Raw genomic sequence first — 23,815 nt, 5'->3', positions numbered from 1 at the left:
CATCCTGATTTTCCAACTAGGGTTGTAGCTTGGCAAGTAATAATAATAATAATAATAATAATAATATATTACAATCTAACGCAAATAGTATTTCAGAACAGCTTAAGTTTACAGCTTAAAAAAAGCCTATAGCATTTGGAACATATGTTATCCCCATTACATATACTACTAATAATATCTCGCTGACCACATAAGGCTAAATCCCATAGCCCACGTAAAAGATGACGTCATCAATGATGATCAAGTTAATCGATTAGCATGATGACTACAAACTATCGCATCTTCACATCAATTGCTTTATAAGAAGAATTATGCGATGGTAAGGTCAACTTACTCTTCTTTCTTTTTTTGGCGCCTTTTAGAGAGCGTTCTGTGCTTTCTAAACGAAAGCTTTCTTCTCTCAAGATCTATCATTTTCGAAACCACATTCTTAATCTAAACGTCACCGTCTATTCCTTATACAAGAACCCAAGCGTTCTTAAAGATGACTTTACGCTAGAAAATCTTGCAAAGGTTGAAATGCGAAGCTCTTTCAGATAGATGTAGCGGAAGTTCCGTATTAACGGGGTTGGTTCTACGAGTACGGCTGATTTACGAGTTGCCGAGTACTCTAATACGGTGGATAATGTTGCAAATAATATTGGATATTGATCACCTTCGTTTTTCAATACAACAATGACGTATTCAGCTCCAAAGAACGGATTTAGCCCACCCTGTCCTTGGGGGAATGATAATATGAGACGTACTCATTTTTTTTCTTATTGAATTGGATAGGATATATATATAGCGTGCAATATACTTTATCTATTTGCCTCACGCTGCTAATTTCCCACTATCGCGTTTGTCTGTTCTTCAAGTATAGAAGAGCTGAAATAATGGACATAGTGAGTATTGAAGATAGTCATAATAAGCGAACCAACGCTAATTTGAGACGTACTCATTTTTTTTATTGAATGGCTAGGATATATATAGTGCAATATACTTTATTTATTTTGCCCCACGCTGCTAATTTTCCACCATCGCGTTTGTCTGTTCTTCAAGTATAGAAGAGCTGAAATAATGAACATAGTGAGCATTGAAGATAGTCATTATAAGCGAGGCAACGCCAAGTATATTTGAAGCTATATCGAAGCTTGGCATCGGTCTAGCATTGAGCGTAAGCGCGTTCGTTAGAATGATGAGATTATGATGCCAGTTTGGCAACGTAGTCGAAGGAGAGGCGTTGGTATGGTGAATAATTCGTTTGCTGGGGGGTTGAATTAAGGGGGGGGGGAGGGGGCAGGGGAGAGATAATGTGCATGTATTATAAATTGAGAAGTGGAAACGGGGAAAAGTACGGTGTGGTGAAAAAAAAGGAACAGCAAGTGCATCCATGTTGGTTCATTTGTGTATTTGTCTCCTGTTCTATTTGTTGTAAAAATATATTTTTCTTAATACGTTATACCCTTAAATATTATTAATTATATTGTTAATGTTTAAATCATTAAAGGGACATGTACCGAATTAAAATGGTACAATTATAAAAATGATGCTATGGTAACGTGGGCTATAATATGAATTATTTGCTGGCATAATGTTTAATGAGAAAAAAAAATCACCATTTTAGAAATTTAGGGGGTTTAAATCTCTCTCTCTCTCTCTCTCTCTCTCTCTCTCTCTCTCGTAGGATTAATATAATAATCACGCTCGTAAGTTTTATTTTTAAAAGTCTGCCCTGAAGTATATGAAACTGATTGATAATATTCATCAAAATCCAATTAAAAATTGGATTTGAGAAAGTAGACTAGAAATCTTTTGTACCCTTCGATAATTTTTTGTTTATCCGTTCTTTTAATAATTATTGTTGAGCTGAATCTTAAGTTAAAAATCCTATTGGTTTTGATAGCGAATTTCACACTATAACCTAGATTAAAAGCACAGAGCTAGTTAATGCACCTTACAAATTTTATTCTACAAAAACCCAAGGAGTTTTATATAAGGAAAAATACACGCATGCTCTTCGTACTCCCCAAGAGAGATTACTTTACCAAACGTTCAGCTGGGGTCTACAAGGCACTAGAAGAGTTGGAAGACCCAGGCCTACATGGCTGAGGACTATGAGGCGTGAAGTAGGAAATGAAGAATGGATAAGTATTGATTTAAAAGTTCAAGATAGAAACGACTGGCGAAATCTAGCCGAGGACCTTTACTTCAATAGGCGTAGGAGGAGATGATGATGATGACACAACCTCTTGAGAGTGAATTTTCTCGTTTCAATTTCAACTCTTGAAAATCTGAATTCTGTCAAATTACTTTCTACTTCAATCTGAATGTTTTAACGGAGTTTCTGTAGCATTAGTTTTCCGAATTAGATTTATTCCAAAACCATGAAAATCAGGAGTTTGCCAATCTTCTAGAAGGGAACCCCCAAATCAAACCATTGTTCTCTAGTCTTGGGTAGTGCCATAAGCCTCTGTACCATGGTCTTCCACTGCCTTGGGATGGCGTTCTCTTACTTGAGAGTACACTCGGGCACACTATTCTATCTTATTTCTCTTCCTCTTGTTTTGTTAGTTTTTATAGTTTACATAAGAGATATTCATTTCAATGTTATTGCTCTTAAAATGTTATTTTTCCTTGTTCCTTTCCTCACTGGGCTATTTTTCCGTTGGAGCCCTTTGGCTTATAGTCTCCTGCTTTTCCAACTAGAGTTGTAGCTTAGCAAGTAATAATAATAATAATAATAATAATAATAATAATAAAGCTTCTACCTAAGGCACCGATTATCTTTTGTCCAACTGTTTCTGTTTCGAGGAAACATGGTTGTCAAAATTTTAAGTTTAAGGCAGCAGGGGTTGTGCCCAGAGCAGTATAAACTGGCTTCAAATCACAAAGATAGGGTCTCCTCTCCATTAGATTTAAAAGTGACATGGTAGATTTGACTCTGTGAGGGTTTTGATTGTAACTGGGGGACCATTTCTTGTAAAACTAATTGATTTTATCCGGCAAAACAAGTTATCCTAATCAAATATGCATTTAATTGCAATCCTCAAGATAATATTCATCATCATCATCAACCGATGCTAGTCCACTGCAAGACAAAGGCTTTAGTCCTATCCTTCCAATCCACTGGTAGCTGGGTCTCAGATCTTAAGTAACACATGTACCAGTGATTTAACTGAAAACAGATATATACCGTACTCAGAAACAGATGAAGGACGCACTTTTAAAAAAAATAACACCAATGGGTTAAGATTCCGTCCCTTAAAATACTATCCTCAGAAAAAATAATTTGCTAAACCGGTACACAGGTGATTATTTTGACACGTGTGTGTGTGTGTGTGCGTGTGTGTGCGTGTGTACGCTTCTAAGCGTGAAAGACAAACTGATCGCTAGACTATAGAGTAATTTTATTGTGCTACTCTTCACCAAGCATGCAATATCTACTATGAAAGGTTTCTAAATATAACTGATAAACTTTCAAAGTTCTGGTATATATCCGTTAACCACCATTTGTTGGCGCGCAAAGAGAGAGAGAGAGAGAGAGAGAGAGAGAGAGAGAGAGAGAGGTTTATGACCATTTATTTGACCTTATCTTCTAGTAGAGCTATATAAAAAACTGCCATTCCTTTTCCCATTGACCTCTTTATAATCTTTTTCCCCAGGTATATGATCTTATAACTGGCCTCTTTCCATACTTTGATAAAACTGGTTATAGCCAGTTTTCATGACAGAGGTGGGGGGGGATAAAGTATGTGGAAATATTTGAAAGAAATTATTATTATTATTATTATTATTATTATTATTACAAGCAAGACTACAACCCTAGTTGGAAAAGCAGGATGCTATAAGCACAAGGGCTCCAACAGGGAAAATAGTTCAGTGAGGAGAGGAAATAAGGAAATAAACTACAAGAGAAATAATGGGACAATGAAAAAAAAAATATCAAGAACAGTAAAATTTAAATAATCTTCCATTTATAGGCAATAAAAACTTAAAAAAGCTAGAGGAAGAGAAATAAGATAGAAATTTTGTGACAGTGTACCTCAAGCAAGAGAACTCTACCCCAAGACAGTGGAAGACCGTTGTACAGAGGTTATGGCTCTATCCATGATTAGAGAACAATGGTTTGATTTTAGAGTGTCCTACTTAATTAAATCAACCAAAAACATATTAACAATTAGACATAACACATTTATCTGTCAGTAAAGTGTAATAGATAATACATAGACATTAAGAATAACAGAATGGGTCCCTAGAGATTGCAAAAGAAGCAGGAGAAGAAAGAGAAGACGATAGATTGTCGAACCAAGAAAGTTTGCGGGTGTGGACTGGTATAGAAAGACCATAAACAAAAGTAAATGGAAGCACATGTCTGAGGCCTATGTTCTGCAGTGGACTAGTAACGGCTGATAATAATGATAATGATGATGATGAAAGTGTAATGGAAATTAATGAATCAATATTAACTGTCGTCATTGGATTTTAAAATGTATTATTATTATTATTACTTGCCAAGCTACAACCCTAGTTGGAAAAGCAAGATGCTATAAGCCCAAGGCCTCCAACGGGGGAAATAAACTATTCAAAGTAATATTTTTTATATGTTAACTGAGTAAATCAACTGATAAAAAATAATGTTTCATTATACGGTAGTTCGTAAAATAACGCCGGGGATAAAGTTGAGGCTGTTGAGTGGAAAAGCAAAAAAAAAAAGAAAAAAAAATATGAAAAAGGCGACTGGAGAGAGTGGGGAATATAACGGAAAAGGCAAGGAGAGAGAGAAAGAAAGAGACTGAACAATAAGAGGAGGGGAAGTTGTAAGCTGAAAAAAGAGGGAAGAAAAACGTAACAAAACAGGAGAGAGAGAGAGAGAGAGAGAGAGAGAGAGAGAGAGAGATTAACGGCGTCAGTTAAGGAGGGAAAGAAACCACTACATAGCATTAGGTAGGAGGGAAGAAAAACGTAACAAAACAAGAAAGAGAGAGAGAGAGAGAGAGAGAGAGAGAGAGAGAGAACTTGGCGGTGTCAGTTATGGTTGTATGGAGAGAAAGTAAACCCCAGCATTAGAGAGAGAGAGAGAGAGGAGAGAGAGAGAGAGAGAACTTGTGGATGTCAATTAAGGAGAGGAAGGAAGCACTATAACGGTCTTGTGTAGGTAGGAGAGAGAGAGAGAGAGAGAGAGAGAGAGAGAGCTTGACAATGTCAGTTATGGTCTTATGGAAAGAAAGGAAACACCAGTATGAGACACGCAGAGAGAGAGAGAGAGAGAGAGAGAGAGAGAAAGGCAACACCAGCTACCAGCAAAAGGCGAAGAGGAAAGAATGTCGGTCAAAAGGAGAATGAGCTAAATTGAACGGGAACATTGGCTAAGGTCAAGACTCACACAGATGTTCAGTAGACTGGGACTGAATGAGATAATCGCTTTCTTTTAAACGGTAGGAGAGAAAAATCTCTCAAAATTATTACTATAAATATTTTAAATTGATTATTCATTCCTTCTCATGTATTTTATTTACTACCTTATTTCCTTCCCTCACTGGGCTATTTTTCCCCGTTGGAGCCCTCGGCCTTATAGCATCCTGCTTTTCTAACTAGAGTGGTAGCTTAGCTAATAATAATAATAATAATAATAATAATAATAATAATAATAATAATAATAATAATAATAATAATATCAAAGAAATCTATTTTAACGTTGTTACTGACCTTAAATATTCTATATCAATTATTTATTACTTTTCATGCAGTCTATTTCCTTATTTTTTTCCTCACCGGGCTATTTTAACCTCTTGGAGCCCTTGGTCTTATAGCATCCTGCTTTTCCGACTAGAGTTGTATCTCAGCTACTACTACTACTACTACTACTACTACTACTACTACTACTACTACTACTACTACTAATAATAATAATAATAATAAAACTCTCAAAACTGATATTTTCTCATTTGTTTCTCACCATAAAGTTCTCTCCCAAGAGTCAGGATTAATAGTTCTCTGTCCATCCTTGACCCCCAAGCGTTCTCTTCTTACCATCTCGGGCCAATATTTCGAATTATGTATAGAAATGCTCTCACCGCTACCCCTAGCCTCTCTCTCTCTCTCTCTCTCTCTCTCTCTCTCTCTCTCGTAGGGGATGAGGGGAGGGAATTGGCTTTCATTCTTTTACGGGGCCGTTGATTCTCATCAGCCAAAAGATAAAAACTAAATCTCTCTCTCTCTCTCTCTCTCTCTCTCTCTCGTAACGTCACTCGCTTTTTGTAGCTCTCTCTCTCTCTCTCTCTCTCTCTCTCTCTCTCTCGTCGTTGGCGTATGTCGAATTTCCTGTTTCTTGAGGTACTACAATTCGATGCTTGTCATCATTATTTATCCACATTATTATTATTATTATTATTATTATTATTATTATTATTATTGTGAGATAAAAATTATAAAAATGTTTAGGTAAATCATATATATAACAAACAATCTGTTTTTTTTTTTAAAAAGGCTGTTTCTTAGCCATTTAATTATTTATATAATATTCTATAAATCACAGCAAATTCTAAGCCTAAGTTGCGCGCGCTCTCTCTCTCTCTCTCTCTCTCTCTCTCTCAGCGAACAGTTAAAGAATTACGGAATCTAAACTCAACTGAAAATCCCAGCGCACCGGAATTTGAAGGAGGGCTACACAGGCCTACTTAGGCCTAATGTTACCCCTACTCACTTCCAGATCGAATACACGATTTTATTTCCGACTGTGAGGAAGTAGGCTCATCGATCTTTCTTTCAAAGGAAAAACATCACAACAAAACAAAACATATCATGTGATAAATTATTAGGCCTGCGTGTAAGGACGCAAAAGATGTTCTTAAACTAGAATTTTTTTAGGGAAATTTCCTATTTTTCTTATATATATATATATATATATATATATATAAATCAACGGGTAGCCTATTGGTTAATTATCATATGAAAATATTCAAATAAACATTCGTTGTTTTGTTTTGTAAACAAATAAAATTTATGAATACTGATGATCGAGATATTTTTTTTAAGAAATATTTCCCTTTACTGAGAAAATTCAGTGAAATTAAATACATTTTTTTATAAACTAGTACAGGTTTTTTTGTTCTTCTTCTTCTTCTTATTATTATTATTATTATTACTTGCTAAGCTACAACCCTAGTTAGAAAAGCAGGATGCTAAAAGCCCAAACTAAAGGCCCCAGCAAGAGGAGTTTAAATAAATCTTTCATATACAAGCTATAAAAACTTCAAAATAACAACACGAAGATAAATAAGACAGAATAGTATGTCCGAGTGTACCCTTAAGCAAGAGAACTCTAAACCAAGACAGTGGAAGACCATGGTACAGAGGCTATGGCACTACCCAAGACTAGAGAACAATGGTTTGATTTTGGAGTGTCCCTCTTCTAGAAGAGCCGCTAGCCACAGCTAAAGAGTCTCTTCTATCCTTCCCAAGATTTTTTTTTTTTTTGGTGTGGTTAAATTATTCCTTTAATAAATCTATAGTTCTTATAACTATTTTACAATCAATATATTGAAATGTGCATAATGAATGAATAACTTGCTATCTATCTACATCCTTTTATTAAAAAAAAAAGTTCATATTTATAGCGATCCCAGTCTAGGTGTCAGAACCTATTTTACAGGCAACAGGACAGATTGGTGTCTGTGACAGCTGTCACAGCTCTGATCTGCGAAGGCTTCGGGCTTCGGAAGTGAATCATGTTTCTGAATCGAAAATTTCTACCTTTTAGCATGAGATGCATATATCAGCCTATCTACACCTCACTGGATAGCAATGGCTAATGCAGCCATGAAAAGTAAGTGTTATGGGACACTTAACTGTCATTAATTTATATTGTATTTTTAACAGGAGCAGTAATAATATAAATTATCATTATTAATATTAATAAATGTTATAAGTAGTGATACAAATATTATAGATATGCACACAGATTCAACCCTTTCTACCCCCTCCCCCTTTCCTAACTACAACACGCTGATTGGGCAATTTGTGGAAGAGCGTGGTTTCCGAGTGTATCTCTCAGGATACGTCCTCTTACCAGGGTATGACTACAGCTTCTCTTTCCTGAGTGACAGGAAAGAATATATATATATATATATATATATATATTTGTTACAGGAAAGAATACACACACACACACATATATATATACATAAATACATATATATAAACATATATATATGTGTGTGTGTATGTGTATGTATATATGCAGTATACATATACACATATATACACACACACACACACACACATATATATATATATATATATGTGTGTGTGTGTATATATATATATATATATATAATATATATATATATATATATATAGCCAGACACTTGTTCTTTATTATATAAGAGAGATTATTAGCTAAGCTACAGCTATAGTTGGAAAAGCAGGAACTTATAAAAAAATAGCCCAATGAGGAAAGGAAATTAGAAAATAAACTATATATGTCAAGTAATGAATAAAGAATATGAGTAGAATTTTTAGTATCGGTAATGGAATAAATAGTTCTAGCTTTTATATTCGATTAAAAAGAATTCCAGAATAAAATTTCGAAGGCTATTTTAAAGATGTAAGTTATATATCAAGGTGGATCTATCGCCAGACTAGGAATCGAGTCCACTCGAACTCGTTAGTTCTTTTGGTCGCTGCAATTTCACCATCCTTGTGCGCTAAGGATGGGGTGTTTGGGGGAGCCTATTAATCTATCTGCTGAGTCATCAGCAGCCATTGCCTAGCCCTCCTTGGTCCTAGCTTGGGTGGAGAGGGGGCTTGGGCGCTAATCATATGAGTAAATGTTCAGTCTCTAGGGCATTGTCCTGCTTGATAGGGCAATGTCATTGTCCCTTGCCTCTGCCATTCATGATCGGCCTTTATACGCATAGTTAATTGAAAACATTTTATTATTACTAATATTTACATGTTACGTAGCAAATGAATTATTATTTTCATTAAAAGTAATCTGCACCAATATAAGATATATTCAAATAGAATTTTGCATATTAGAATTTAGATAAAAAAAAATCGTAAACATTTTTAGTATAATCTGACCAATTAATTGACAGATTATGCAGGACGATAAATTATATAATAAATATACTTAATAATCTTTCATTTTTATCATTATAATTTAAAAAAAAAAAAAGTTTCTTAAGGTAATATAAAACGACGGCATATCATTGGAAGCATTAGCTTGAAATTAAAAATATTCTTATAAATTAATAATAATATTTGTCCATCAGCTCGTCTTAAAAATTAATATTGATAAAAATTCTTGCAATTATAAATGAGTGAAGTTTTAAATGTTTAATATCACTGTTGTATAATGTGTAACATTCTCCCCCCCCCCCCAACGAATAGGTCTCATATGTTGCAGATTTCTTATCAATTTTCATAATTTTATTCTAGAACAGATAAAGATTCGATTATCATTATCTGTAGAACTAATCCTGATAACTGTCTTCTTATCTGATTATACTTAGGGTACTAATGTTAAAATTATATATATATATATATATATATATATATGTCTGTGAAAAGGTTTGTGTATCGCCACGATCAGCAAAGCTGTACTAGTCAGGGCCACTTATACTAGGTTGGTTGGCTGTGATCGATCAGCCGAAAATCTCCCACCATCACCAAACCTCACTGGCCAGTGTGGTGATGAAAACTGGCCAAACCCCACTCACTAATAAGGACCTGTCTGAGGCCTTTGTCCTTCAGTGGAATAAAAACGGCTGCAGAGATGAAACTGTGACGGGCCGAGAGAGGCTGTGACTAAGAAGGCCTCTCTCGACCCGTCACATTATATATACATAAACTCCAGGCAAAAAGGGCATATAAAACATAACAGGCAATTTCATGTTCAACCGACAACCGCACCGGTTAACAGTTAACGGTGAGAGGGGAGAGCGAAGATACAAGCATAATATATACAAAAATTGAAATGTCGTTACTATGTACGATCGTGTGACACACGGTTGGTACAAAACTTGTAATACACGAAAAGGCAATGAAACTTGCAATACACGAAAAGCAGCATGGGTTATCTGAACGTATTAGTGCTGATTGTAGGGAAAAAACTGCATTATATTCACGTCGTGTAAAGACACAAGACTAAAGGTCACGTAATTTGACCAAATGTCATGCAATGTGCTTAAGGGGAATATGCCATGCGTAGCCGATTTTGTTTTGTTACTGTTCTTAAATATATTTTATTCTAATGGTTCATTACGTCTTGTAGTTTATTTATTACCTTATTTCCTCTCTTCACTGGGCTATTTTCCCTGTTGGAGCCCTTGGGCTCATAGCATTCTGCTTACCCAACTAAGGTTGTGGCTTGGTTAGTAATAATAATAATAATAATAATAATAAATCTATTTCAATGTTATTGCTGCGCTTAAAGTATTTTATTCTAATTGTTCATTACTTCTCTTCTAGATTATTTATTTCCCTGTTTCCTTTCCTCACTGGGCTATTTTCCCTGTTAGAGCCTTTGGGCTTTTAGCATCCGGCTTTTCCAACTAAGGTTGTAGCTTAGTTTATAATAATAATAATAATAATAATAATAATAATAATAATAATAATAATAATAATAATAATAATAAAAGTGTAAAAGGAAAAGCTATGTGTTTTAGTCTAAAATGTTTTGATCATATCTACTTGATCTGATAAAAATCTTATAAAAGATCATCATAATTACTGATAGAGAAATGATAAATTATAGAGATTGAAAACTAAAATGACTTTGGACTCCTACAGTACCTAAAAATTACTTTTCAAGAAATGTAAATTTAAAAAAAAGGGATTACTATAAGTAAATGAAAATTTGATAATGATGCCGTCAAGCATAAAATATGTTAAAAGAAGAGTTTTATTTTTTAACAATGAAAACTGATTGCATAAATTAAATAATAGAGAGGAGTTTGAGAAGAGAAGTCTATATTTGTTAAATTTCCTTTCAAAAGAACGTATATAAATTGTTGAAATTCTGGAGATGACCTATTCTTTACTATCATGTGCTGAGTATTATTATTATTATTACTAGCCAAGCTACAACCCTAGTTGGAAAAGCAAGATGCTATAGCCCAAGGGCTCCAACAGGAAAAAATAACCCAGTGAGGAAAGGAAATAAATAAATGATGAGAATAAATTAACAATATATCATTCTAAAAACAGTAAGTGTCAAAACAGATATGTCCTATATAAACTATAAACAACGTCAAAAACAGATATGTCATATATAAACTATAAAAAGACTCATGTCAGCCTGGTCAACATAAAAACATTTGCTCCAACTTTGAACTTTTGAAGTTCTACTGATTCAACTACCCGATTAGGAAGATCATTCTTATCAAATCTCTGTAATCTTTGTAATTGGTGAATATTTTATCTCTAGTGTAATATATAACCTCTCCGATACAAAAAAAAAAAAAAAAAAATCATGAACCCGTTCTGTGCACTCAATCAAATGCAATATATAATATCTAATATTTAATCAAGTTGACGTAAGTCTCGTATCATAGTCTATGTTACTTATACGTTTAATACTGTTATTTGCTTTGACACATTCTGTTTTTCATTTATTTCTGCTCTCTCTCTCTCTCTCTCTCTCCCTCTCTCTCTCTCTCTCTCTCTCTCTCTCTCTCTCTCTCTCTCAGTTCATCTGGTGTTTTAGTTAATTTTCATTGATAAGAAAAATACAGTTTTGGATTGTACTACTCCAGTGTATTTCTATTCAGTTAGGATTACTATATTTCCTAGTGTTGCTAACTGCGATGCTGTAGTGTACTGTACAAACAGGTTTTCATCAGTTTTTTTTTCTGTGAAACCTGTCTTTAATCATACTTAAATTTATTTCTGTATCAAGGCAGTAAGATAGTAAGTTGAGATATTATCACTAGAGTGTTGTGGGGTCCTTGGACTGGCCAGACAGTGCTACATTGGATCCCTCTCTCTGGTTACGATTCATTTTCCTTTTGCCTACACATACACCGAATAGCCTGGCCTAATTCTTTACATATTCCCCTACGTGCTCATACACCTGACAACACCGAGATTACCAAACAATTCTTCTTCCCCCAAGGGGTTAACTACTGCACTGTAATTGTTCAGTGGCTATTTTCCTATGGGTAAAGATAGAAGGGACTCTTTAGCTATGGTAAGCAGCTCTTCCAGGAGAAGGACTCTCCAAAATCAAACCATTGTTCTCTAGTCTTGGAAGGTGTCATAGCCTCTGTACCATGGTCTTCCACTGCCTTGGGTTAGAGTTCTCTTGCTTGAGAGTACACTCGGGCTCACTATTCTATCTAATTTCGCTTCCTCTTGTTTTTTTTTAAAGTGTTTATAGTTTATATAGGAGTTATTTATTTCTATATTGTTATTCTCCTTAAAAATTTAATTTTTCCTTGTTTCCTTTCCTCACTGGGATATTTTCACTGTTGGAGCCCCTGGGCTTATAGCATTGTGCTTTTCCAACTAGAGTTGTAGCTTAGCAATTAATAATAATAATAATAATAATAATAATAATAATAATCCCGTTAAAATCAACTTAAAACTGTTGAATTCAGCTCAAAAAGTTGAAATCAGGTAAAAAAAAAAGTTGTAATCAGTTTAAAAACAGTTGGAATCATCTTGAAACTGTTGTAATACGCCTGAAACAATTGAAATCTGGTAAAAATCCCCTGTTTTCAGCTTAACACAGTTGAAATCAACGTAAAATAATTGAGTTCAGCTCAAAAAGATGAAATCAAATCAAAATAAAGTTGTAATCAGGTTAAAGACAGTTGGAATCATCTTGAAACAGTTGAAATCAGATAAAAATAAAGTTTTGATTAGGTTAACGACAGTTGGAATGGTCTTGAAACAGTTGAAAATAGGTAATAATCACCTGTACTTAGCTTAATACAGCTAAAATCAACTTATAACAGTTGAATTCAGCTCAAAAAGTTGAAATCAGGTTAAAAAAAAGGAGTTGAAATCAGCCTAAAATAGTAGTAATCAGGTAAAAAAAATTGCAATAAACTTAAAACGTTGAAATAAGCTTAAAACAGTCACAATCGGGTAAAAATAGTTATAATAAACTTAAAACGTTGAAATCAGCTTAAAAGACATTTGTCATCATCTCACAACACACTATTCCTACAGAAAAGTCTTATCAGCAGCCCAAAGTTATTTCCAGATCAAATTCTTATCTACAACTTAATACACATCTTTTTCTCTCTACCATTACGAGAACATAGACAAACAAACACTGAGATAAAGACAGGGTTTATCTCTCAACTATACCAGTTCATATCTGGCACTGTTCCGGAGCTGAGGCTTTAATTTGGCGTCGCAAACACAAAGGGTTCGGAACTGAGGACTGGGCGCTGTGAGTTTAGAGATCTGGCCTCATCCGTAGAAGGATGATGGATGCACTCTGGGATTTCGTCTCTCGTAAGAATGACTTTTTATTATTGTTTCATTTTCCATTCTGTATTTTGACGTTTACATTAATTTCTATTTAATTCATTTTGAAGTTTTGAAATTAGCTCTGAAAATGACGTATGAGTTGCCCTGAAAATTACGTAAAAATTGAGCCTGAAAAATATTAAATGAAAATAATACACGAGTTGGCATTGAAAATAATAAATGAGTTGGCCATGAAAATTATGTATGAGTTGACCCTGAAAATAATACAAAAGTTTGTCATTAAAATAATACATGATTTGGCCCTGAAAATCATCCATGGGTTGACCTTGAAAATAATAAATGAGTTGGCCATGAAAATTATGTATGAGTTGACCCAGAAAAAATACACGAGTTTGTCATTAAAATAATACATGATTTGGCCCTGAAAATCATCTATGGGTTGACCTTGAAAATAATAAATGAGTTGGTCATGAAAATTATGTACGAGTTGACCCTGAAAATAATACACAAGTTGAACCTTAAAATAACACACGAGTTGGCCCTGAAAATTACGCATGACTTGGCACTGAAAATAATAGATGCGTTGACCCTGAAAACCACGTACGATTTGGTCCTAAAATAAGAAACGAGTTGGCACTCAAATAGCACAGGCGTTGGCCCTGAAAATCACGCATGAGTTGGCACTGAAAACAATAGATGCGTTGCCCCTGAAAATCACGCATGAGTTGGCACTGAATATAATGGATGCATTGGCCCTGAAAATCACTCATGAGTTGACCCTGAAAGTAATACATGACTTAGCCCCGAAAATAATATTGTGCACTCACATACTATCTATCTATTTACCAAGGCACTTCCCCCAATTTTGGCGGGTAGCCAACATCAAACAAAAGGAACAAAAGGGTACTCTTCCTCTCTCCGTTCCTCCCAGCCTAACGAGGGATTCAGCCGAGTTTGGTTGGTACATACACACATATATAAATATATGCATACCTGTATATTTACGTATTCGAGATGCTTTATCTATAACTAGGCGGGCACAAAGGTAATTGTATAAGGTGTATTCGAAAAATCACTTGAAAACGAAGATAAACCCTTATTAACATTGTGACAACTTATCTACTGATATCTTTGTCACATGTCATTTCTATAAAAATTTGACGAAAACAAAGATATCCTTATCTTTGGAGTCAACTGAATGGAGATGCAGGGTGGTGAAAACGGTTGCATTACGTGACGAAAAACATATTGAATGATTTTTATTATTATTATTATTATTATTATTATTATTATTGTTCTTGTTGTTGTTGTTGTTGTTGTTATTAATATTTGACAAAATGAAAATTAGAGCAATTGAAAAGCTCTAATAAAAACTTAATTCCACTGAGGCAGCTGTAATATTCAATGAAATACTACTACTACTACTACTACTACTACTACTACTACTAATAATAATAATGATGATAATAACTAGAAAGGGCACTTGGTAGAGCGCATACCTTCGCCTATATCATGTTGCATATCACAAGGTAGGCAATTGAATTATGCATATTTTGGCACTAGTTTCGTGCAAAACAGATAAAAATTGAATTGTTTAGTATATGGCAAAAATACGTTTTCTTTTACGTTTTCGTGACCCTGGCCTTGACCTTTAACCCAATAACTCACTAAATCTAATCAAATTGTTCTTGGGTCATGAACAATCATCCCACCAAATTTCATGAGATTCGGTCAAATAATTTTTGGGTTATGCGAATCACAAACACACAGACAGACATACAAACAAATACACGCCTATCAAAACATTACTTTCGCTACGAAATTGGCGAATGTAATAATAATAATAATAATAATAATAATAATAATAATAATAATAATAATATAATTATCATTATTCATATTATTATTATTATTATTATTATTACTTGCTAAGCTACAACCCTAGTTGGAAAAGCAAAATGCGATAAGCCCAAGGGCCCCCAACAGGGAAAATAGCCCAGTCAGGAAAGGAAACAAGGAAAAATAAAATATTCTAGGAACAGTAACAACATTAAAATAAAAATCTCCTATGTAAACTATAAACACCTTAACAAAACAAGAGGATGAGAAATAACATAGAATAGTGTGCCAGAGTGTACCCTCAAGCATTAATAATAATAATAATAATAATAATAATAATAATAATAATAATAATAATAATAATAATAATACAGCCATCAGCTTATCCACTCTCAACCATGAATCGGGTTTTGCTCGGTTCAAATCCAAACTGGAACTATTGTTCAGAGATCCGTATCTCTATTAAAGTTGAAACAATAAAGTGATTTGAAAGGAGTCGATTGTTGCTCGATTTCAATATTAATACAATAGATAAGAACAAACCTGTCTATTAAGCACTTTCACGTAGGTAGACAGTTGGGATTAACGGCAAACATATTTCAATGGCCTACCACCGAAGATATCACTCATTTGCAAAAAAAAAAAAAAAAAAAAAAAAAAAAAAAAAAAAAAAAGGGGGGGGGGGAGGTGGGGGTATTGCAAACAGGATTATTTCGTGGTCAAATGACAAATTGCTAATGAAAATGTAGCGGATTTCTGCCCTTTGCTTGCTTGCTTTTAGATTGTCTGGCCCTTGCGGCCAAGCACGGGCTCTTGCAACTCTGCAGCTGACTAAAGACAAAGTAAGAAGGCAATGCAGCTGTGAATCCGGGAGATTGCAAGAGAACCTCTTGTACCGCCTGGTCATCTCATATTCGCCAGACAAGACACATGGTAGGCGAATAACTCGATAACCCAAACCCCTTCACACCCCAAATCCAACCACCCCCCACCCCCCATCAAGCCCCAAAAGGTCGCCAATACCTTAAATAGTATTTCATATTGGTCATGAATTTCGCAGAACATTTCTTGCTAAGGTCGACAACAACAGAAATCATAATAGCCTCATATTTTCAGTGGTCCAAAATTACCTTTGAAGGCTTTCCACGAAGCTGTCTAATAATGCAAATTATGACCAACTATTAGAATTTATTTCACAACATGAGTGTTCACATTTCTGTGAAATTCCACAATCATATACGAATAATTCTACTTAGTGTACGTATCGATTTTCTTTACCAAGACAGCAATTTACCTCTGAAATATCGGCTAACGTAAGCTAGGTCCGTGGATCTCTCCCGGCCTAATGACCACCAAAGGCGATTTTATAACTTGATGAGAATCTGGAAACCATTACCCTTCTGGGGTCAATACCTCTTTACAAAAAAAAAAAAAAAAAAAAAAAAAAAAAAAAAAAAAAAAAAAATTACGTTTTTATATTCACATAATTATATATATCATGCCTAGAAGTTCTTAAGAATTTAGATTGGGATAATTTATGTATTAATATTAATGGGAAAACTTTACCAGCTTAAGATTTGCAGATTATATAATTCTGGTTAGTGATTCATGGGAGGAATTGCAAAAGATGATAGAAGATCTCAATGGAGAAAGCAGAATTGTATGACTGAAAATGAATATGAGTAAAACTAAGATAATGTTCAATGAAAATGTAGAGACAACAAATAAAGGGTATGGAAGTTCCTCTACAGATTCTTATGCATATACATGTCTATACGTACATATGTGTATTAATATAAACCATAAATCCTCTTAATATAGAATTCACTCTCGTTGGGGATCAGAGACCCTAGTGGAAATTAACTTTATGACATTAGCCTCTGATTGTCAGTGGATTCAAACTCGGACTAAGGAAACTGAAGTTCCAGTGACTTACCACCGGGCCAATTATGTCAGTGGATCCTCAGTTTCCTTGGTCCGAGTTCGAATCCACGGCCAACCAGAAGCTATTATCATAAATGTTGATTCCTCCTTGGGTCTCTGATCCCGAGGCTAAGTGAATTTGATATTAGGAGGATTTCTGGCTTATATGAATATATGAATAAACACGTATGTGGAAAATTATCATATATATATATATATATATATATATATATATATATATATATATATATATATATATATATATATATATATATATATACAAGCATATATACTGTACACACACATTATATATATATATATATATATATATATATATATATATATATATATATATATATATATATATATATCAAGCTTTTGGGATAAAGTTGTCATTCCCATGATCTTGTACACCCAAAACGTAGCCCACCACACTGGGTGATAACTGAGAGGGGATGTGAATGCAACTAAACTATATCAAACAATCATCGAGTTTATATACAGCGACTTCCGAGAAAGAACGTCACAAAAATTCAAATATGACAAAGCTGTTGGGGCCCCTGGGCTTATAGCATACTGCTTTTCCAACTAGGGTTGTAGCTTAGCAAGTAATAATAATAATAATAATAATAATAATAATAATAATAATAATAATAATAGCGCGATGGCACCGGTTGGTCTATAAACAGTGTAGGGAAGAGCGAGTGTATGACACACGTGCGGTACAGTAGGCTTCATTAATTCCCGGTACACTAACGTCTCCTTAGCTTCCAGAGAGGTGTACCGGAATTAATGAAGCCAACTGTACAGGAGCCATAGAGCCAAAAAGAAAGAAAAAAAACTACTTAATCTAATATCTTATATTTCAGATATGGAAAGAGACTTTGAACGTATTTTCTCATCCTACGAGAAATGGCAGGTGATTGGTGGCACTGTGATTGTCACTCTCCTAGCCTTATTCTTGAAAGATCTCTTCTACAATCTGAATGGTAAGTTTGTGGCACGAAGATCTTCCTCTTTTTATACTTTGTAGTTAAATAATGGTTTTTTTACTTTCTTTGTCAGATACTCTAAAAGTCAATTGAAACTAAAAAGCTAATGGTATATCTAATACATATATTTTTCTTTACATTTCTTACTTACAATTAAAAAAAAAAAGTATATTATTTGTATTTTAATACGTCTGATAGACAAAATATCACCCTATTTCGTACAAGTATATCCTTGTAACACGATATATCCAAACAACTAAAATAAAACTGGATATATCCATGCAATTAAAATCCAAGTCAGTTATAAATTAAGAAAAAAAAAAAAAAACTATTTTGTTCCCTATAGAAAACCACTTGTTCACAGAAAAGTACTCCACTCTGCCTACAGTGAGCCTCCAGCAGCAGGCTATTGACAGCATTAAATCTGCACTCCTGCTATTGATTATTTCGCAAATGTCCTCTCCATTATAAAATAAGAAAATCTAAAAAAAATAATTATTTCCCTATGGAAAACCACTTGTTCACAGAAAAGTACTCCACTCTGCCTACAGTGAGCCTCCAGCAAAAGGCTATTGACAGCATTAAACCTGCACTCGTGCTACGTATTATTTCCCAAATGTCCTCTCGATTATAGATTAAGAAAATTTGAAAAAATAAAAACTAAATTGTTCCCTATAAAAAACCACTTGTTCACAGAAAAGTACTCCACTCTGCCTACAGTGAGCCTCCAGCAAAAAGCTATTGACAGCATTAAACCTGCACTCCTGCTCTCCATTATTTTGCAAATGGCATCTCAATTATAAATTAAGAAAATCTGAAAAAAAACTATTTATTTCCCTATGAAAAACCACTTGTTCACAGACAAGTACTCCACTCTGCCTACAGTGAGCCTCCAGCGAAAGGATATTGACAGCATTAAACCTGCACTCCTGCTATCTATTATTTCGCAAATGTCCCTTCGATTATAAATTGAAAAAAAAAATTGAAAGAAAAACTAATTTGTTCCCTAAGGAAAACTACTTGTTCACAGAAAAGTACTCCACTCTGCCTACAGTGAGCCCCCAGCAGCAGGCTATTGACAGCATTAAACCTGCACTCCTGCAAATTCCCCCTTTGATCTCTTATCTAACAATCTAACTTCTTTTAACTTATGCAAATTATCAATATAACGATTCCCCGAAATGTGTTGATCATAGATGAAGGTGGTCCGGTCACAGGACCAGAAATATTTACCGGAAGTTAAAGAGCACTCACTGAAATACTTTGGTGTTCGGTGTATTTATAGCGATGATTGATCAATACACAAATCTATTTTTATTTGTTTCAAAGCTGTTTGTTATAATGTGTTCTAGCTAATTTCCCACCTCTCCCTCTTTCGGTGCGCGCATGCGTGTTATGGACCTGTTTGGGTATCTTATTTTTTTTTCATGAACATGTTCAGGTATCTTATTTTTTTCATGAACCTGTTCAGGTATCTTATTTATTTTTCATGAACCTGTTCAGGTATCTTATTTTTTCATGGACCTGTTCAGGTATCTTATTTTTTCATGAACCTGTTCAGGTATCTTATTTTTTTCATGAAACTGTTCAGGTATCATATTTTTTTCATGAACATGTTCAGGTATCTTATTTTTTCATGAATCTACTCAGGTCTCTTATTTTTTCATGAACCTGTTCAAGTATCTTATTTTTTCATGAACCTGTTCAAGTATCTTATTTTTTCATGGACCTGTTCAGGTATCTTATTTTTTCATGAACCTGTTCAGGTATCTTATTTTTTTCATGAACCTGTTCAGGTATCTTATTTTTTTCATGAAACTGGTTACGTATCTTATTTATTCATGAACCTCATCCAGTATTTCCTTTTTTCATGAACCTGTTCAAGTATCTTATTTTTTCATTAATCTAATCAGATATCTTATTTTTTCATGATACTGTTCAGGTATCTTATTTTTTCATGAAACTGTTTAAGTATCTTATTTATTCATGAACCTGATCAGGTATCTTATTTTTTTTTTCATGAATCTATTCAGATAACTTATTTTTTTCAGGATCCTGTTCTGGTAACTATTTTTTTTCAAGAGTTATGAACCTGTTCAAATATATTATTTTTTCATGAACTTGTTCAGGTCCCTTATTTTTTCAAGTTCACATTAGTAAAACCTGTCTACATAATATATAAAAAGAAAAAAAATTGGTCGACTTAAAATGTTTAGATCAAGATAATACTTTTCCCAATGAACGCCCCCCCCGCCCCCCCCCCCAAAAAAAAATAAAAAAAATAAAAAACTGAACGGCCAAGTAAGTATATGAATAACTCGATTTTTTATCCCTCTTGATATTATTTACTCATAACCTGAATCGTACAAATATTATTTTTCAATTTTATTGAACAGAGCTTTCTAAAATTTTCACCACTCCATGCAACTTCTCTTCACGTTCACCTCCTATAAACACATAGTACTGTAATAATGATCAATTATCAACAAAATTCCTCACCCTTCTATTAACACTTAAGCATTTACAGGGAAGGGACAGTGACACTACCCAAGCATATAGGACAAGGAACCTTATTTCCTTTCCTCACTGAGCTATTTTTTCCTCGTTGAAGCCCTTGGGCTTATAGCATCCTGCTTTTCCAACTAGGGTTGTAGTTTAGCTAATAATAATAATAATAATAAAAATAATAATAATAATAATAATAAAATAATAAAAAAAATAATAATATTAATAAAATAATAGTAATAATAATAATAATAATAACAATAATAATAATAAAATAATAAAAAAAATAATATTAATAAAATAAAAAAATTAATAATAATAATAATGATAATGATAAAAATAATAATATTAATAAAATAATAATAATAATAATAATAAAAATTATAATAACAATAATAATAATAATAATAATAATAATAATAATAATAATAAATAACAATAATAATATTAATAAAATAATAATAATAATAAATAACAATAATAATATTAATAAAATAATAATAATAATAATAATAATAATAATAATAATAATAATAATAATAATAATAATAATAATAATAATAATAATGTGTTTTTCTCAACAGACGTTTGGGAGGACTTGAAATCCTGGGTCTTCCGGATGGCTCGAAAAATTCCACCCATCAGAAATTACATCTCGGATCAGCTAGATGCTTCAAGGAAAGGTATTCTTTATATATATTCATATTTATAAATATTTACATTTATATATATATATATATATATATATATATATATATATATATACATATATATATATATGTATATATATATGTATATATATACATATATACAGTATATACTTATATATATATATATATATATATATATATATATATATATATACATATATATATATATATATATATATATATATATATATATATATATATATATATATACTGTATTGGGAGTTAAATGGCAGTATAAGATTCGAAATAAAACTATAAGAGGGATTACTCAAGTGTCATATGTGGATGAGATCATGATGAGGAGTAATTGGAGATGGTTTGGACATGCTCTTCGCACTCCCCAAGAGAGATTAGTTCACTAACGTTCAGCTGGGCTCCGCAAGGCACTAGAAGAGTTGGAAGACCCAGGCTTACATGGCTGGGGACTATGAAGCGCGAAGTAGATGAATGGAGAAGTATTGAATTAAAAGCTCAAGATAGAGACGATTGGCGAAATCTAACCGAGGCCCTTTGCGTCAATAGGCGTAGGAGATGATATAGAGTTCTTATTTGTGCACAATAGTGTATCATATTTATGAATGTATTGTGTTTCTTTTCCATATCGCAAGTGTAACTTCAGAAGTTCAAACTTGCAGCGATTGTTTTATGTTAAACAGGCTGACACAATTCTCTCTTTTTAGTTTATATATGATAGATCTATTTTATAACGTCACTGATAAAATATTCTATTCTAATTATTCATTACTGCTCATGTAGTTTATTCATTTCTAATCTCCTTTCCTCAATGGGATATTTATGATAGGTGGAGTCCTTTGGCTTATAGCATCCTGTTTTCCCAACTAGGATTGTAGCTTACCTACTACTACTACTACTACTACTACTAATAATAATAATATTAATAATAACAACGCTTCCATATAAATCGAATAAGTATTTTATAAATCATATATTCTGTCGGAAAATTACAGTTAAAAAAGCCTGTGTTTCAGAAATGTTATCGAATACCTTCTAACTCCTTAAAAAGGCCTAACCACTGCTATCAAATCCCTTCTATAACTTCTCATTAGGCCAAGAACAGAATCGAACACCTGCTACTAAATCTCCTGTTTTATAAGGCTTAAATATTGCTATTCGACACCTACCTCTTCAGGAATAAATATATACCTCATTAGGCCTATGGACTGCCATCTGTTATCTACTAACGTCTTTTTTTTTTTCAATGAAAATGTTATTGAATCATTCCCATAATAATTATACTTCATTAGGCCTATGGACTGCCATCTGTTACTAACGTATTTTTCCCCCCAATGAAAGTGCTATTGAATCATTCCCATAATAATTATATTTCATTAGGCCTATGGACTGCCATCTGTTACCTACTAACGTATTTTTTCCCCAATGAAAGTGTTATTGAATCATTCCCATAACGTCTTCTTATTAGGCCTAGAAAGTTTATCGAAGCACTTTCACTGTAACATCTTATTAGGCCTAGTTACAATCAGCGAGCAGGTTACAATACAGGAAATTGGAAAATCATTAACATTCTCGAACTAGTGATCAGTGGCTACTTTCCTCTCGGTAGTTAGTAGTAGGTTGGCTAGGGCACCAGCCACCCGTTGAGATAATACCGCTAGTGTTATGGGGTCCTTTGACTGGCTAGACAGTACTACATTGGATCCCTCTCTCTAGTTAAGGTTCATTTTCCATTTGCCTACACAGACATAGAATAGTCTGGCTTATTCTTTACAGATTCTCCTCTGTCCTCATACACCTGACAACACTAAGATTACCAAACAATTCTTCTTCATCCAAGGGGTTAACTACTGCACTGTAATAGCTCAGTAGCCACTTTCCTCTCGGGAAGGCTAGAAGAGACTCTTTAGCAATGGTAAGCAGCTCTTCTAGGAGAAGGACACTCCAATATCAAACCATTGTTCTCTAATCTTGGGTAGTGCAATAGCCTCTGTACCATGGTCTTCTATTGTTTTGGGTTAAAGTTCTCTTGCTTAAGGGTATACTAGGGCAAAATATTGTATTTGTTTTCTTATTTCCTTTCTCCACAGGGCTATTTTTCCTTTTGGAGCCCTTGGACTTACATACCTTCCTGCTTTTCCACATAGAGTTGTAGATTAGCTAATAATAATAATAATAATAATAATAATAATAATAATAATATGTTTAGAACCATTCATGAAAAGTTGGGAGAAGATAGCCAGGTGCAAAAAAAAAAAAAAAAAAATTAAGGACAATCAGATAGACCTACAATTAAAAATTTGCCGTTGAAACGGTAAAAAAAAACCTTGAATAGAAGTTGCCAGGCATTTACCGTTTTAAAAAGGATATATTGACGTAAAGGAGTGATATTACGGTCACCAATCCGTTAAAGATAATAACAAAGTAGGGTAAAATTACGGTCGC

At 33.5% G+C, this 23,815-nt stretch overlaps 1 protein-coding gene and 1 long non-coding RNA gene across 2 annotated transcripts in view; one reads left to right on the top strand and one right to left on the bottom strand.

The window, feature by feature from the left end:
• LOC137617313 (uncharacterized) overlaps positions 1–23,815 on the bottom strand; it is a 113,286-nt gene that overhangs the window by 81,378 nt on the left and 8,093 nt on the right. The gene's annotated exons all lie outside the window — the stretch shown is intronic.
• The window catches only part of LOC137617312 (sphingosine-1-phosphate lyase 1-like), a 53,310-nt gene continuing 42,788 nt past the window's right edge, over positions 13,294–23,815 (top strand). The window contains exons 1-3 of the mRNA XM_068347322.1: positions 13,294–13,452; positions 18,060–18,179; positions 21,272–21,370. Coding sequence (XP_068203423.1) covers positions 13,422–13,452; positions 18,060–18,179; positions 21,272–21,370 — 250 coding nt within the window. The 5' untranslated portion in view covers positions 13,294–13,421. The remainder of the gene's footprint in view (positions 13,453–18,059; positions 18,180–21,271; positions 21,371–23,815) is intronic.

The sequence above is a fragment of the Palaemon carinicauda genome, chromosome 23, assembly GCF_036898095.1.
Source record: "Palaemon carinicauda isolate YSFRI2023 chromosome 23, ASM3689809v2, whole genome shotgun sequence".
Classification (NCBI taxonomy): Eukaryota; Metazoa; Arthropoda; class Malacostraca; order Decapoda; family Palaemonidae; genus Palaemon; species Palaemon carinicauda.
This window is presented reverse-complemented; position numbering and strand designations above follow the sequence as displayed.